The 16,559-nt window shown below is 45.4% G+C and overlaps 1 protein-coding gene across 7 annotated transcripts in view; it reads left to right on the forward strand.

Moving 5' to 3' along the window:
* The window catches only part of ART3 (ADP-ribosyltransferase 3 (inactive)), a 75,921-nt gene extending 59,722 nt beyond the window's left edge, over positions 1-16,199 (forward strand). For 2 of the 7 annotated variants that reach the window (XM_080915547.1, XM_080915546.1), the window contains exons 4-10: positions 5,486-5,518; positions 7,019-7,051; positions 8,472-8,501; positions 12,237-12,269; positions 14,032-14,085; positions 15,169-15,201; positions 15,782-16,199. In XM_080915547.1, coding sequence (XP_080771673.1) covers positions 5,486-5,518; positions 7,019-7,051; positions 8,472-8,501; positions 12,237-12,269; positions 14,032-14,085; positions 15,169-15,201; positions 15,782-15,903 — 338 coding nt within the window. In that variant the 3' untranslated portion in view covers positions 15,904-16,199. Of the gene's footprint in view, positions 1-5,485; positions 5,519-7,018; positions 7,052-8,471; positions 8,502-12,236; positions 12,270-14,031; positions 14,086-15,168; positions 15,202-15,277; positions 15,332-15,781 lie in introns of all 7 variants that reach the window. The other 5 variants (XM_080915551.1, XM_080915552.1, XM_080915548.1 and 2 more) reach the window with 5 other exon arrangements.
* Positions 16,200-16,559: the final 360 nt, after the last annotated feature.

Raw genomic sequence — 16,559 nt, forward strand, 5'->3', positions numbered from 1 at the left:
TGAAGGACTGTGGGTCAGGCTTGAATTTTTCAGAGAAAGCCCGAGTTCTAGAATGCCTCATGGCCCTGCAGAAGAAGCAGAGAAACAGTGCGTGCCTGAACCCCAATCACCTTAACGAGCAGTCTGAGCATACATGGCCTGCTGCTGCAGTCAGGTTTCTGTCCAGTGGGGAGGTCTGAATGATGCTTTACATATTTACAGGCAGGGAAGCAGGAGATACTAAATGTTCCCTAGATGAAAACAGGCCTTGTTAGGCAAGAGGAGCCTCTGCTCTGGTAGCTGTCGTAAGCCTATTTTTGGACACTGTGGCATGCTGAGCAGATCCCTGCTAAGCCATGGAAAGGGGAAAAGGAGATGAGTTTATTGTGCTGTCCAGATTTATTTCTTACACATCCACCCCAAGGCTAAGGATATATAGGCAGAGGGCTTGCCTAGCATGCATAAGGCTCTGTATTCAGAAAACAAACACAATTCCACCCAGACCACAGTGGTTATTGAATATGATTTTCATTGTTTCGATTGCTACATGTGAGCATATCCTGGGAGTACGGAGGCTCCTGTGTTGTTTGAAACTATCTGAGATGGGCCATCAGTTCATGTAGTGAGGAAGATGGGAAGTGACCCACAGTGAGTTGATACCTAGGACAGTTCAGAAGAAACAAACTCCGTATAACAAGGGTCCTCCCAGACCCTCACCACCTGGATCTGGTCATCCAAATTGTCTCAGGGTGAAGTGTCAGAGATGAGAGGCAGAAGGAAATTCATGCTTGGACAATTAGTGAAAGGAGTCGGTTTTTCCTGTTAAGGGTCTGGCCAAACAGGTCTGGAATCTACATGTCAGGCTATGAGGCACAGGGACCGGAGCTCAGAACATGAACGTAAGCCATTCTTCACAGGCAGAATTTCTTCAGGAAGCCCAAGCTCTCCTCTTGACCTTTCTGTGGATCAAATAAAGTGGCACTGGATATATTGGATATTTTCTTTACTCACAGTAATTGCATAAAGACTCCAATGTGCCTGTCTTAGTTAGGGTTTTACTGCTGTGAACAGACACCGTGACCAATGCAAATCTTATAAGGACAACATTTAATTGGAGCTGGCTTACAGGCTCAGAGGTTCAGTCCATTATCATCAAGGCAGGACCATGGCAGCATCCAGGCAGGCATGGTGCAGGAGGAGCTGAGAGTTCTATATCTTCATCTGAAGGCTGCTAGTGGGAAAATTGGCTTCCAGGCAGCTAGTGTGAGGGTCTTAAGCCCAGGCCCACAGTGACACACCTACTCCAACAAGGCCACACCTCCAAATAGTGCCACTCACTGGGCCAAGCATAAACAAACCATCACACTTTGTAGCAGTAGGTAGGTGAGTGCTTTATTGGATCTGGGTCCTAGACAAATAAACTGAAACTTGACCTTCAGCCTGTATTAATTATCCTTTACCACATAGTAAAACACTCTGTGACTCTCAACCTTCTTAATGCTGTGACTCCGTAGTGCAGGTCTCTGGTTGTGGTAACCCACAACTATAATGTTATTTTTGTTGCTACTTCACAACAGTAATTTTGCTGCTTTTATGCATCATGATGTAAATATCTGTGTTTTCCGATGGTCTTATGACCTGTGAAAGGGTCATTCTGTCCCCAAAGGCATCACATCTGAGAACTGTGGCTCTAAAATGTAGTAGCTTATCACACACATCTTCCCTTGAAGCTGCTGTGGGTGGACTGTCCAGGGCAGCTTGCTTCTGTTCTTCGAGGAAGCGATCTCTTGGCATTTCAGTCGGGTCTTAGTGGAAGGAGTCTGTCTCTTAGCTATTTTGCATAGCTCTGGGTGGGATATAGTGTTAACCTACAGGTAGTTAACTGAGGCACAGTTCCTCGGCAGCAGCTGGCTGCAGGCCTCTCTTGGTTCCTAGCCACACAGGCCTCCCAGGTTTACGACACAGCAGTGCTTGTCATTTGCAGAGAGCAAAGTACCATTAAGTCAGTGACCTAATGGTTGGAATGATGTCTCTCTGGTTTGCTAAATGCAAGCACTCTTCAGCACACACTCCAAGGGAGTGTGGGCAGGGAAGACCTGCAGCTCTATGTCAAAGCTGACGTATGACACAGGACAGTCATTCCAGCTGTCACCTCCTTTGGGGATAACCTGCTTTGTCCCTTGCCCATAACAATGAATTCTAACTAGGGGACATCCGGAGAAGAGAATATTTCTCAGAACTGTCAGATGTCATTTTTTATGAGCGTGTGTTTCTGGTCTGGTTCCTGTGACTCCCTGGGGCTGTGTGCAGTATGTTTTTACGTGCTGAATTAAAGCAGGTATCCTCTGAATGGCTACTGAACACTAAGCAGTAGTCCCACAACAGCACGTTCTTCCTCCAGTTCCCCTCACACCACCCTCCAGCTCCTGGCTCCCAAGTGCTTGGAGACTCTGCCAAGGCAGAAATTAGGTTGGCTGGATTCAGGTTACAGACAGCAGAAGACAGCCTTCAGCACTGAAGAGATACTCTCTGGGAAACTTCCTTTGTTTGGTTTTCTTTTAGTGGCTTTTGTTTTGTGTGATTGTTTTTGCTTTGAGATAGTCTCACTGTGTGAGGAGGAAGGAGACTTTCTCCTTCATGCTGGGGTTATGTGTGTGTGTGTGTCCCCAGATCCAGCCAGGTGGGTTCAGCTGGTAGGTGTTTTCCTTTGGCAGCCTGGTGATGATGATTTCCCTCCTGCAGAAGATTCCCTCATAGATGCTCCGCGTGCTCTGCCAGCCTCCAAGTGATTTCTCTCGATGGTGTCATGCACACCCATGTTCATATAAAGACTGAGCTCACAAGTTGTATCTCATAGAGCTCACAGGTGTGTCAACAGAGAAACACTAAAGATGGATTTCTCTTCAGGAATTCAGTTCTAAGTATCTCTGTGGCCTGATCACATAGCAGAGGGCATCCATGCTGCCAGATGCCAGTGGGTATCCATGTATCCCCTCCAGGATCACCATTTGTGGCTCTGCCCAGCACATTCTAAGGCAAAACAAAACAAATCAACCACCGAACAACAACAACAACAAAACTCTTACTTAACACCGTTGCAACACACTGATGCTGAATTGTTTTTATTTCCGAAAACTGACTGTTTTATCATTAAAATGTGTTATTCTTTTAAGGGTTGAGCTAGTTGTCTGGGTGAAGTGGGAGGTAAGGATGTTGCAGAGTTGAGATCTCAGTTTGGAGTGCCTCCTTGTGCCTTAAGTTTATTCACAGGGACCCCTAGGCTAAAAGAAATACCTGGGCAATCTCAGACAAATCAGATGTTCATAACAGTTGGGCAACTATTTAAAAAGATAACAAAAGATGCAGCTTTAGCACGAGCATGATTCACGAGGCATCTTCATTAAAATCATTATTGTACGTGTATGTATGACCGGGGGAAGGGGCATGTGCCCACATCTGTGCCACAGAGGTCAGAGGACAGCTTTCCAGAGCTGCCTTCTCTTCTTCCATCTTCACAGGGTTCCAGAGAGTGAGCTTGTGTCTCTCTTTCAAGTACTTTACCCTAAGAACCAAGAGTCTGGCTAACTAGCTGTCTCGGCAGACTTGTTTATAATAGGTTAGTGTTGTTTTTATGGTGGGCATGATCTAGTCAGCTGTATGGAAACCTTCGACTCAGAAACAAAAGATATAAATTGAGTCCATGTGGGTGAGAGTGAAAGTCTCTCTCCCTTTCCATATCCCTTCAGCCTTCTCCTGTTTTCCTAGTTTGTTTCCCCCCTCATGCTTAGAAAAATCTAGAATCCTCTACATTTTCCCTAATTCTCTGCTAAGCTCCAGGTAAGGTGGAGCCACTACCTCCTGCTTGAGACCAAATTTCGAAGTAGTCACCAGGACTGTTCTCAGGTCTGTCCTAGTCTGTTTTAGATAAATGGGTGTGCTTTGAATTACAGTGTTGCTTAGCTTCTCCTCCCATTGCTGTGGTAAAATACTCTGACAAATCTGAGTGAGAAAGGGCTTATTTCAGCTCACAGTTCTAGACTACGGCCAATCATGGTGGGGAAGTCAGGGTAGCAGGTGCACTGTTTGGTTCCTTTTTCCTGTTTACTCAGTCCAAGATGTTAGCCAGGAAATGGTGCCACCCACAGTGGGCAGGTCTTCCCATCTCAAGATATATAATTAGCATTACCCACTATAGGCAAGAGCCCACTTCCCAGGTTGTTTTAGGTTCTCTCTCGAATTGACAACACCATCATGGCCATCAACTAGATTCTAACCTACCTGTTATTTCCTGGACACGTGGGAACCAGACTAAGTTACTCGAATTTCTGGTTTAAATTCTAAACATGATGTGGGATTTGAAAGTAGATTATAGAAGAGTAGGTGTGGAACAGGTCTCTAATGGGCATGTGCTTGGGTAACTAGGCCTCCACATTAAATCAGTGATTCAGACAGATTCAGAGAGGGGCCAAGGCATTCAGACTCCCATGGGAACCTGGGCCACCCTCCATGGCCCACACTGACATCTTCACATTTTCTCACTGACCTCCTAATGTTAGGCAGGCTGGCAGAGTCCTGCTCTGCCTTGCCTAGAGACACACACTAGAGCATTGGTGACAACTCCCTGGGGCATCGACCGGGCAAGTGTCTGGAGCCACCTGAAGCGCTGACCATTTCATGCCACGTTCCTAGTGTCATTTCACCCACAGAAGTGTGTTTGAGAACATACCAACTCTTCTTTGATACAAATAGGAAGAGAATCTTTGCTCGTATGTTAAAAGATCTTGAAAACTGAGATCCTTCCCTCCAAAGGCTGGGGGTTGTTGTATCGAAGGTAATGGTTGTTATCTACACAGAGAATCAAGTCAGACAAGTACTGTTCTCCTTAAATTTTGTAACAAACCACAGGCATAAACTAGAATGTAAGGTGTTAGTCCTGTAAGGATTCTCCACAGTCATAAATAATTTCTTAGTAAAACGGAATACCTCAAAAGGTGTGTGCTTTGTATGTCTGTGAAGATAAAACCATGTTTCTGAAATTTCACATTCCACTAAAGGATGAGTCACTAGGCCTTTACAGATTAGATCACTTGATGGTTTGTATATGCTCAGTTCAGGGAGTGGCACTATTAGAAGGTGTGACCCTGTTTGAGTAGGTGTGGCCTTTTTGGAGTAGGCATGGCACTGTGGGTGTGGGCTTTAAGACCTTCATCCTAGTAGCTGCTTGGAATCTGAAGGCATTGGAATCTTGTAGCCTTCAGATGAAGATATAGAATTCTCAGCTCCTCCTGCACCATTCCTGCCTGGACACTGCTATCCTCCTGCCTCGATGATAATGGTCTGAATCTCTAAACCTGTAAGCCAGCCCCAATTAAATGTTATCCATTAGTAGACTTGCATTGGTCATGGTGTCTGTTCACAGCAGTAAAACCCTAAGACGATTACCAATAACCACAGCTTATTTGAAACTTAGGTAGGTCATGTCTAAAATTTTATCTTTGTGTTTCAGGTCTAAAAACTGAAAATTGTGTCACAAACCCAGGTAAGATGAATTTAGATAATCATCTCTGTCATAGGAATTTTTTAGTTTTGATTTGTTTGTTTGTTTCCCCTCACAATTATGGGTCACACTCCGTCATTGCCGCCACTGCCCGCCCCCCACACATCGTACCATTTTACTGTCATACCATCAGCCACCACCTCTTAGGGCTAACGTTTGCTTTGCTGGTGGCTCTAAGTCCATTAGGTCTCCACTGTAAAGCCGACACTGGGGAGTTGAGAGACAGTAGGAAGAGAACCAGGTTTACTCAACACCCCCCAAAAGATGGGGAGAGCACTTGTTTGGGGGCTTATATCTGGTATTTGAAGGGGACTTTGACAGAAGGTGTGGAGTAAGGCCATGATGAGTCACACCTGGCTGGACAGTCAAAGCATCTCACAGTCTCTTGGCAGACTTTCATCTCCTAGGCCAGTGCCTCTAACCCTTTGACCCCTTGACACTATCTCTCTGCAAAGCAATTGTACCATCAAGGCCTTGTCCCACATTTTGATGTTATCTGAAGACCAATGAGAGTCCAGGTAATGGAGAACTCAGGAAAGCTCCTAGGACATTCTAGTTCTAGGCAAGTGTCTCTGTCTTATTTTCTTAGTGTAAAGCCGACCCTGGCAGCCAGTGTCTTGGTGACACTGTAATGGTGATCTTCTTTAGACTTTACAGTGCTGGGCAATGAGGGAACGCAGAGCAACCTTACACAGGGCACTCTGCCGAGTGGTTAATCAGGAACAGGGCTGTTAAAGACACACCCGCATTTCAGTTTTCCTGTGAGAGCTGATCCTGCACATCCTGGTCTTTGCACGTGGCTATACTGTTTGTCCCAAAAGGGGGTGGGTTTGGGGTGGGTGTGGGGTGTGTGGGTCTCACTTAGTCCTGCCTTCAGGAGCTTTAGAACTGGTAAAACATCAGCCATTTCCCATGTGGCCCCATGCACAAAGCTAGACCCTACTTCCTGTATTTAGGTGTCTCAAGAAGTAAGATCAGGGAGAGTCATGGGAGAGTGGGTGGATGGTTGCAGGCCTGGAGGAGCTGTGACAGGGTCTCCTTCAGCTTCCTGGGGGTGAGGGATAGGAAGACGTAACAAAAGTAATATCTACCAGGAGATGGTGGGACCAATGGGAAAATACACAGGAAATTCTAAATATTTTGAGGCTCAGCCTTATCAAGTACAGTGCATACTATCAAAGTGCCAAAAAAAAAAAAAAATGTTGTCAGGAAATTGTTGGGAAGATTTGTTCATTTAAATGTTTGAAAACAAGGGTCCACTTCTAGCTGTCTTCCTGGCTAGCTTTTCTATGCATTATTCTTCAGGTTAAAAAAAAGTCTATATTGACTTATCCTTGAATTGACTTTTCTTATAACCACACTTCGTATAGTTCTTGAAGTTAGAATGACTCGAATGTTTACATAGCAGCATTTAAAAGTAGACTGAACTTGGCATTGCGTCTGGGCACACAGTACATGGATGAAAATGTATTTGTATTTCAGAATATATTGACCCTGGATATTCCAACAACCCCGGTGAGTATACACTCCTCCAAACCATCCACCAAAGGTGTTTAATTGCTCTTTCCTGTGTGGCAAATGCACCTCCTGACTGAGTGAAGGCAGTAGCCTGGCCGATCCAAAAGAGGGAGGGAAATAAAGTGTTTTAGGAACCCCCCCCCCAATTTGCTCAGAGGCCCTCTGAGCAGGAACTGTTCTGGGGAGTGAAGAAAGGGAACCTGCAGAGCTGCTCTCCCAAGGCTGTCTGAGGGCGTGTAGGTCCCTATCCCACAGTAGGAGTTGGAGCAGGTGACACCAAAATTCAAGGGTGAATTAAAATTCCTAAGCACTCAGAGAAAGGGAGGAGGAAGGGGGAGGGGGAAAGGATTAGGGAGGATGGATGCCCTGGAGGGGGACAGTGGGCAGGATGTAAAGTAAATATGAAAAATAAATAAATAAATAAATAAATAAATAAATTCCCAGCATATGTGCCACCCCCAGGCAGCCAGATGTCCGGTGTATCCACAGAGCACAGTCAACCTAGTTGAGAACACGGTAAAATCACACCTATTTTGAGCTAATGAGGTTTACTCTATGGGAAGACGCAGGTCCAGGACATCTTGAAGGTGTGCTAAGAGGTTTATAACACGCCATCTTGGCTGTAAGTGATGACGCCCGTGAGTGAGGGGTGCGATCAGTGGTGGTAACAGTGGTAATTCAGCTCACTCTCCGGGTGCTGTGGGAGGGTGTCTGTGGGGCAAACGACCAGGCGAAACCATGGAGGGCACGTGTGAAGCCCATCTGGATATGATTAACAATCGCCTCCCACACCATGTGCCCTAAAAGGCTGCTTTTCCGTCTACGTCAATTTTGACATGAATCATTTGACTAAACTAATGGGGCAATTGGATTTTTCTAAGTCTCCACATGTGGAGACTCAGACAAACCATCTGTATTTGAGTTCTTGGTTTTGCACTGAGATTATTTCTTTATTGAAGAAAGAGAATTAATTAAAAAAAAAACAAAAACAAAACAACTTGCCTTCAAGCGTGCCAGTTTTTCTTTGTTGGAAAAGATGCCTGTGATCCCCACAAAGGCAAAGCCACTGACATCCTGAGGACCCACCTAGAGCCCTTCTTACTGGCTCTCTGTGTTCATAAATTATGACCATTGCACAGGACCTTAGTCTCCTTAAGACTCCCAGGAGTCTTGTTCTGTGCTGTATTTCAGTGGAGGCCTCAGAGAAGGCCCCATCACCCAACACACACATTCGCACACACACATGCACACACACACATGTGCATACATGCGAACTCACGAGCGCACTCACGCATGGGGAGTCTGGGTACCGTTTACATGCAATAACAGCAGACACTAGATGTGCCTCCTGGTTCTTTATGGTCCGTTCTTTCCATCTCTTGTTAAAACTGATGCACCTTGCTTGTTTGTGACTTAGATCTGGACAATCAGAAGCTTGAAGACTCTGGTAAGACATTCTCATAAACTCTGGGACTTTATGTTTTGCAAGCTGTGAGTGGGTGGTAAGAAAGTGAAGAGGAGCTAGAACCCGACTTAGCTTACTAGTTTGATTGATCCGATTGAATTAAAAAAAAAAAAAAAAGCTACATCCCCCGGGCTTCCTGTCAGGTAGTCTTTGGGTCACCCAAAAACCAGAGACCAGTGTGACTAATGAGTCTGCAAACTGTGACCCAGTGCTGTTGATAAACAAATAACACCTAGTCTTCCCAAGTTAAAATCATTCTTTGTATGTGTATCTGAGTAGCATGGCACCAGTGTCCATTTGATGAATGCATTCCAAAGCATAACTTACTCCAAAGTTTTTAATTAAAAAAAAAAATGGGGCTGGAGAGATGGCTTGCTGCTCTTTTAAAGGACTCAGCCATCAGATGGTTCACAATTGTCTGCAATTCCAGTTCAGCAGATCTGATGCCTTCTGGCCTCCCCCAGACACCTGCACACATATACTCACTCAGGCACACACACACACACACACACACACACATATACACACACACACACACATGAGTAAAAATAAATGTTTTCCTGTGTGAGTGTACATCTGTGTGCATGTATGCTTGTTCGCACATGTGCATGTGCAGGCACATTATGTGTGTGAGTGTGTGCATGTGTGTGCACATGCCTGTGGGGGCCAGAGTCTGGTACCAGGTGTCTTCCAAGACCAGTGTGTGTACTGTGGAAGGATCTCTCACAGTGAAACAAAGCTTTCCCATTCTGTTAGTCTAGCAAGCCAGCAGGTTTGGGGTCCCGTCTCCACCTCCCATTCCCAGGGATTATAGGCTAGCTATGACACCCACCTGGCTCCTCTGTGGGCCTGGGGCTTAGGCTTGTGTGGCAAACACTAAACATTCAGCCATCCCCCCTCCCCAGCTTCAAAGATTTTATTTTTATTTTTAAAGATGTTATTGTTTTCAAGTGCTAGGGTAGAAATGTTCTCAAGTTACTGGAGAGATTATTGGAACACTTTTTGTATTTTTCTTTTTTTCCATGGTGTCTGGAATCAAACCCTGGGCCCCCTGCAAGCTAGGTAAGCATATTACTGCAGAGATCTACCCCCCAGCCCCTGGAACCAATTTTCTAATGGGTGACTTAAGAATGTGTCACTAACCTTGAAAATGTCACACCTTCAACCCAGTTGTAACTTGGCAGCTAGGGACAACATGGCAACTAAAGCTGTCATCTGTGCACCACACAGTGTTCCTCAGAAGGACAGCACCACCAGCTGGTTTGGTTTTCAGGATCAGGACTAAACCAGGCTTCACACATTCTAGACCACTGAGCTACATTCCCAGCCTCTTTTTATTTTTTAATTTAATTTTTTAACAAAACTTTACAGAGTCCGAGCTGAGTAAGACAGTGCACACCTTTAACCCCATCATCACTTGAAGGGTAGGGACAGGCAGGTATCAGGAGTTCAAAGACAGCCTGGTCTATATAGTGAGTTCCAGGCCAGATTAGGTTATATAGGTCCACCCCCTCCTCTGCCCACCCCACCCCCACCAAAACCCCAGAGACTCTGATTAGACTGGCTGGCCTTGAACCCTTTAACTTCGAGTTCTCCTCCCTCTGCCTTCTGAGTGGTTGGGATTTGCAGGCCTATCCCACAGCTTCAACCAGAAAGACCTAGTGTGGACAAGCCGTGATTCAGGGGCTCTGCCCAGCCGACCTAACTCAGACAAGCTCTGGTCAGGTCCTCCTGGAGCTGGTCAGGGGCCAAAGATGCCCAAAGAGCAAGTGGTCTAGCTCAGTAAGTACAGTGCTGGACCAGCCTGTCTACAGTTCTCCAAGTATACACTCAAATGCACACACACACATACACACACACACACACACACACACACAAAGTGTAACAGGAGATGAATATGATCAAAATACATCACATGCATGCATGAAAAAGATCATACTTGAAACCTATTTTTGCATTTTTCGTTATATTATTTAGTGTACGTGTGTGTCACAGCACTTATGTGCAAGTCAGAAGACAACCTGTGGGAGTTGGTTCTCACTTCTACTAAGTGGCTTCCCAAGGACTGAACTTCCCAAGGCAAGCAAGCCCCTTACCAACTGAGCCATCAATATTAAAAAGTGTGGTGGTACAACTTGTAATCCTAACACTTGGGAAGTTGAGGCAGAAGGATGACGAGTTTGAGGGAACCTGGGATACAGAAAAAGACCTTGTCTCAAAAAAAAAAGAAAAGCAACCTCAAAACCTGAGTTTGATCCCTAGTACCATAATTAAAAAAAAGATATAACACAAAGGATCTATAACTATTAAAATGCATATATATATGTATAAATATGCAAAAAAATTAAAAATAAGTATGCCAAAAGTGTTACAGGGTATCTGAGGCAGATCTTTTAATTTTAATCCTCAATAATTTTGTATATTCTTTGTTTCTACATTGTCATATATTATTTATATGACTAGAAAACATGTGTATATGTATACATATATACATACACACACATACATAAAGCTTTGTGTCAGAGACTTTGGATGGATTTTTCCCCACTACTCTTTTACTCTTTCTTCCCCTTCTTCTTTCTTCCTTTGTGTGTATTCTGGAGGTCGCCCACATGTTGTAGTACATACACAGGTGGAGGTCAGAGGGTAACTTGCAGAAGTTGGTTCTTTCCTTTTACTATATGGGTTCCAGAGATAAGACTCAGGTCGGCAGGCTGGGTAGCAAGTGCCTTCACCTCCTGAGCTGTCTTGCTGTCCCTGGATCGATTTAACTTGAATGAAGAGTTGTCTACTTGACCAAAGAGCTGTCCTGGGTGACCGAGTCGCAGTTCCCACACATGTTACATTCCAGTGGGCTAATGACTCCCCCTTCTCGTCACTGTTCCCACTGCTCTGCAAACATTTCCGAGCTTTTCACTACAAAGAGCCCAATAGAAACCTAAATTAATTTGGAAGCTGAGTACTTGCCTTTGTAACTGGATCTCACTGAGCTCAGGCTGGCCACTAACGTTTGATCCTGAAGTCTTGATCTTCCTGCCTCTGCCTCTCAAGAATTGGGTTCCAGCCATGGGCACATTGGATCTGCCTCCCACCCCTGACCTGGACACCCCTGTGCACACACACAAGAAAGTCCTTATTCTTAACCTTAGAAATAAAAAGCCAGGGACTAACCTGGCTTTTTACTACTCTGTCAGATCAGCTAGCAGGCCAGAAAGGAAACACAAGAACTCCTAGGAATAAGACAGTTTGGGGGGGGTGGTGGTGAATGAAGCCACTATAGCTCTGAGGGATGTTGTTTTTTGAGAGGAGTTTAGTGGTGGTGGTAGTGTTTTGGGTTGTTTTATGTTCTATGCAGTGAATCAGGCATTTGATGTGATGTTTCCAATACCTCTCACTTCTTACAGCTTCCACATGATTTCTTTTGTGTAAACAAAGGCTCCCAGTAAGACCCAGGACCTCCAGAGTTAGTGGAGCCCAGCTCTCTTCTGTTTAAAAATGGACACACTGTGTTAGAAAGCCAAGCCTGGGGCAATGAGAACTAAATCATAGATGTTTGCTCCTGGAATCTGGATTTGATCAACAGATTTGAACTTCATATTGTTGTTGCTTTTCCCTTTATGATCAATCTATTGAAAGCTTAGAGATGGGTGACAAAGGGGACTGTTAGCAATGACGCTATATGACAAACACCAACCAGCATTTGTTTCTGCCTTTTAGGTAGGAAGAGGCTTGACTCTGCCAAAATGCCAGGTAAGGTCGTTTTCTCCCCCCCCCCCCCCCCCCCCGAGAGCTGGTCTCTCAGCATTGCAGAGAATGTTAGCATGAGATGACACTCAAAGGTTGCTCTTTAGCCCTGTGCCAGTCACACCAGCTTTTTCTGGAGAAGGTCATAGAAGCTGTGCCCAGCCAGCCTTCCCAGGCTGCTGGAGTTGGCTTTGGGCAGGACAGCCAAACTGTCTGAAACATGCTCAGGGCCAGCTCACTGGAACCTGGTCACAGAGGGGCCAGGCCTTCCTGAAACTAATGTTGCTCTGTAGAAACTCTGCTTCTCAGACCCGCTAAGCACTCAAGCTCACAGTGGCTACCTGGGACTTGTGAGTAATGGCACACTATTCTGCTGGTGCATGCACAGCTCTGTGAGATGCTACTCAATCTGGTTTGGCATGGACATGTGCCATGAGGCTCTTGGAGCCAGAAGAAGCCTGAAGCCATACTGCAGCAATTGTGCTGTCAAGAGCTTAGGACATAGAGGCAACCAGAGCTCAGGGGAGTTTTCACTTAGGAAAGAAAATTCCAGGACTTTCCCTACTTTCTGATAAGCAATGGTTGGCACTCCAGAAAGCCAAAAATGCAAACGTGGAGTCAGAGACATAACACATGCCCAGACATCTAAGAACCTGGTCTTTTCCTGTCTGCTCCCCAATGCTCGCATTTCCTGGGTGTTTTCCACAGTAGTTACCATGACAGATGCATCCTGCTTTTCAGAGCAAACCATGAAAGGGTGTGTTTTTAAAAAAGTATAAGGGGTGCCGGGCTGTGGTGGCTCCTGCCTTTAGTGCCAGCACTGGGGAGGCAGAGGCAGGTGGATCACTGTGAATTTGAGGCTAGCCTGTTCCAGGACAGCCAGGGCAATACAGAGAAACCCTGGTGCTGTGGTCAGAGATGTGGAGGTATGAGGCTCCTCAGAAGTTCCTCAGCACTTTATGCTGCTGAGGGTGATGGAACATAAGAGGGTACATCTTATCAGACAGTGCCAAACAGTCGTGATGCCTCTGTGCCTCAGAACTGCCATCTTTCAAATGCAACCACCCTTGTCCTAAGTAAGCTCACAGGAGTATAGAACTGCAACCCAGCATTTCACATCCTTCCCCCTGGGATAGTGACCTAAAAGATTTTGTTAATTATGGACATGGCCATCTGTTAATATACTTAATTATTTAATTATTTGATGGACGAAGCCTAGGGCTATGCATGCTAGGTGAGGACTCTACAGTTGAGCTCTATTCCCAGTGAATTTAGCAAGTGCCAAACTCCATTCCTTGCTCTGCCCTCGGCCACACACTGTCTATTTGAACAGTAGGCTATGCAGCAGTGTTAACTCTGAACAGACACAGAAAGCAGGTCCAGCAACTCTTTTGTACTGATTCAGACCAGCGCTGATAATAGAGTGGGCACACCTTGGTCTCCTACATCTCTTCCTGCTATTGCACAGTGCCCTCTTTGGGGGGTCTTCACAGTCTAAGTCTGTGGCTATCTGGAAAGCAGCCTCTAAGCTGAGCATGGAAACAGATGTGAGCTATGCAGCCTGCCTGGTGTTAGCAGTCCCCTCTGCAGCCTGCCTCTGGTAACTTGTGTCAATTACTTCATTTTCCTGAGCCCCCTCTGTCCTACAGTAAAAGATGTTTCCATCTTTCAGGACTGAGGAGAATCTGATGACACAAACTATAGGATGTAACATACAGAGTAAAAGCTGTCATTTTATTAATTAAAGTCTTTTTCCCCCCCCATTTAGACATTAAAGTGCTACAACCAGAGGAAAACCCTCTCCTGCCAGATGAAAAGCCTGGTAATTTTCCACTGGGGATGGAGGCCATGGAATTCTTAGTTCTTTATGGTTACCAGATACCTTAGGGACTGGGAGAAGACATAAGGCCTGAACAGTTTCTGACATCTCATCTTGATGTTAGAAGTGTGATTGTCGGGAAAAGGGGGTGCATGACGATGACAAGCCACACACACACACACACACACACACACACACACACACACACACACTGGGAACTCATTTCTGTTTGAGCAGGCTGCTAAAGCCTAGAAAAGGGTAGGTGGCTCGAAACTGGACAGGAGCATCCAGCTGTACTTCCAAAACAAGTCAGGAACTGTAGGGTGTCTGTAGATGCAAGAATACACTATTGAAGATGAGAATGAAAACCTTCCAGCATTCCTCTGTTACCACACCCTCACTTCCTCAGCAGGCCAGGAACAATGCCTTGTGTCCCTCCTGGAAAGCTTGTAGAGGCTGGCCTATATAATCCGGCAAGGTAGATACGATCCTTGCAAAGCTCCATGAAGGCATGGGGGTAAAAGGAGACAGCCAGATGGACACCCATCTATTCTGGACTCCCAGAATCAGTGAGTGAATATGCAAACGTCAGTTTTCCAAGGCTGGCCAGACACTTGGTGGTGGTGCAGCATAGCAGCTGGGAGCAGAGGGTCACAGGCAGACATTCATGGCTTGGACCCCTGCACATGCTACCCCAGATGGTACAGATGGTGGCAGTGGCCTCCTTGAAGTGCCAGCTCTGCCTGATAGGACTATGGGAAGATGACTCGGGGCTTCTGTGATGTGCCAGCACTCAGTAAGCGAAAGAAATCTTCTTGGCAATCTGAGCTCAATACATAGAAAAAAAAAGCTCTTTTTGGTAAACAGACTTCACATTTAATGAAAACATATACATTCATGGGGTAGTTTTTCAGAGAGCAGATGGGTAAAATTAAGCCCTTTCCTAACTTCATGCATATCTCTGGACCAGTTTCCCTTGGCTTCACACCTACTCCCAAGGGGAGAGCAAGCTAGCTTCATCTTTATGAGATCTTTCTTGTCTGGATAAACTATATAATGCAGTAACTCAGAATCTCTTTGTTGTAGAAGACAAAAGTCAAGAAAAGGCCAACAATCCTAGTAAGAAATACCTCCTTTTCTTTGATAAATGCTCTGAAATATAAAAACGGCAAGCTAATTTTTTCCTCATTAAAAGGTGACAATGCATTCATTTGAGGCACCTTAACAGCGTGAGAACATCCAGATACGTGTGTGTATAAAGTCACAGCATCTGTTTAACGCTGTTTAACGCTTACACAATTGTATCCAGCTGTTTGCTGCTGTTTACTGGCAGCCCCGTGATTGCGCACATGCACTGCCTTGGTTTGAAATAGGACACTGGAGCTTAACTTGACATTGCATGCTCTAAAGCAAATGGAAAGAGAATTTCAAAGAAATTCTGGTGTGTCTGAACAAGAAATAGTTATCTTGGTTGCCTGCATAGATTAAAAAAACCTCCGTGAATTCTGAAAGAAAAAAGAGACCGTAACAGTGAGTCCTGATGAGACGTCTGGAAGTGTAGCCTGACCCCTTGAGGTTGCTTGTGCCTCGGGCCCTCTCGTTCGGGCCGTTGCTGCTCAGTTGTGCTGCCTGTTGTATGGTGGAGGACCCACACAGAGCAAGCAGAGTGTCGTGCTCACTACTACGTTCTTTTTCACAGCTCCGGGTCCAGCTCCGGGTCCGAAGTCCCACCCTTCTGCATCCTGTGGCAACATGGTCCTTCCGTCAGTCACCGCAGCCGCCATCTTACTCGCTTCTGCTGTAAACGGCATGGCTCCATAGCTTAATGTGCTACCGTAATTTTATCTGAAAGATGCTATGGGGGTCCCACAGGAGTCAAGAGGAAAAAAAAGTATCTTTTTTTTTGCACAGACTCGCTGCATAAAAGAACTGTATATTTGTTTTACAGTTTAGAAAGCTGGTTCAGATAGTGTCATAGAATTAACTTTTCATTTCTGTGTTCATTTTAGGATTGGAAAAATCCCAAAGCTGTATACTTTTGATTGGATTTAATAAAAATGTTAAGTTTACTAAATATCTTCCTGCAGAATTTCCAAATATTAAAAGTCTATTACTAATGTTAGTGTTTAACATGAATTTAATGCCAGAATCAACAGTTGGAATGGGCAGACAGGGAAAGTAAAAGTGAGCTCCTAAGATGGCAGCCTCTTGTTCCCAGAAGACAAAGGGAATTGCAGGCAGGATGAGGTCACTTAGGGACCCTGTAAGACTCCCACCCTGAGATCCCTTTGTCCCACTTGTTTCAGGAAAGCTGTTCCTCTGCTTCTGTGCATTTCTGTCTTTCTTCATCCAGTGAACTCAGCAGTACCCTAGAGGACCACCACACCCATTACGCTGGCGCCGCAGGCAGACCTTGCCCGAGTCAGCACTCAGCCGTCTACAGAAGGTGTGCAGAGCATTGGAGCCCCTTCTGCACT

The sequence above is a fragment of the Micromys minutus genome, assembly GCF_963924665.1.
Source record: "Micromys minutus genome assembly, chromosome: 1".
NCBI lineage: Eukaryota > Metazoa > Chordata > Mammalia > Rodentia > Muridae > Micromys > Micromys minutus.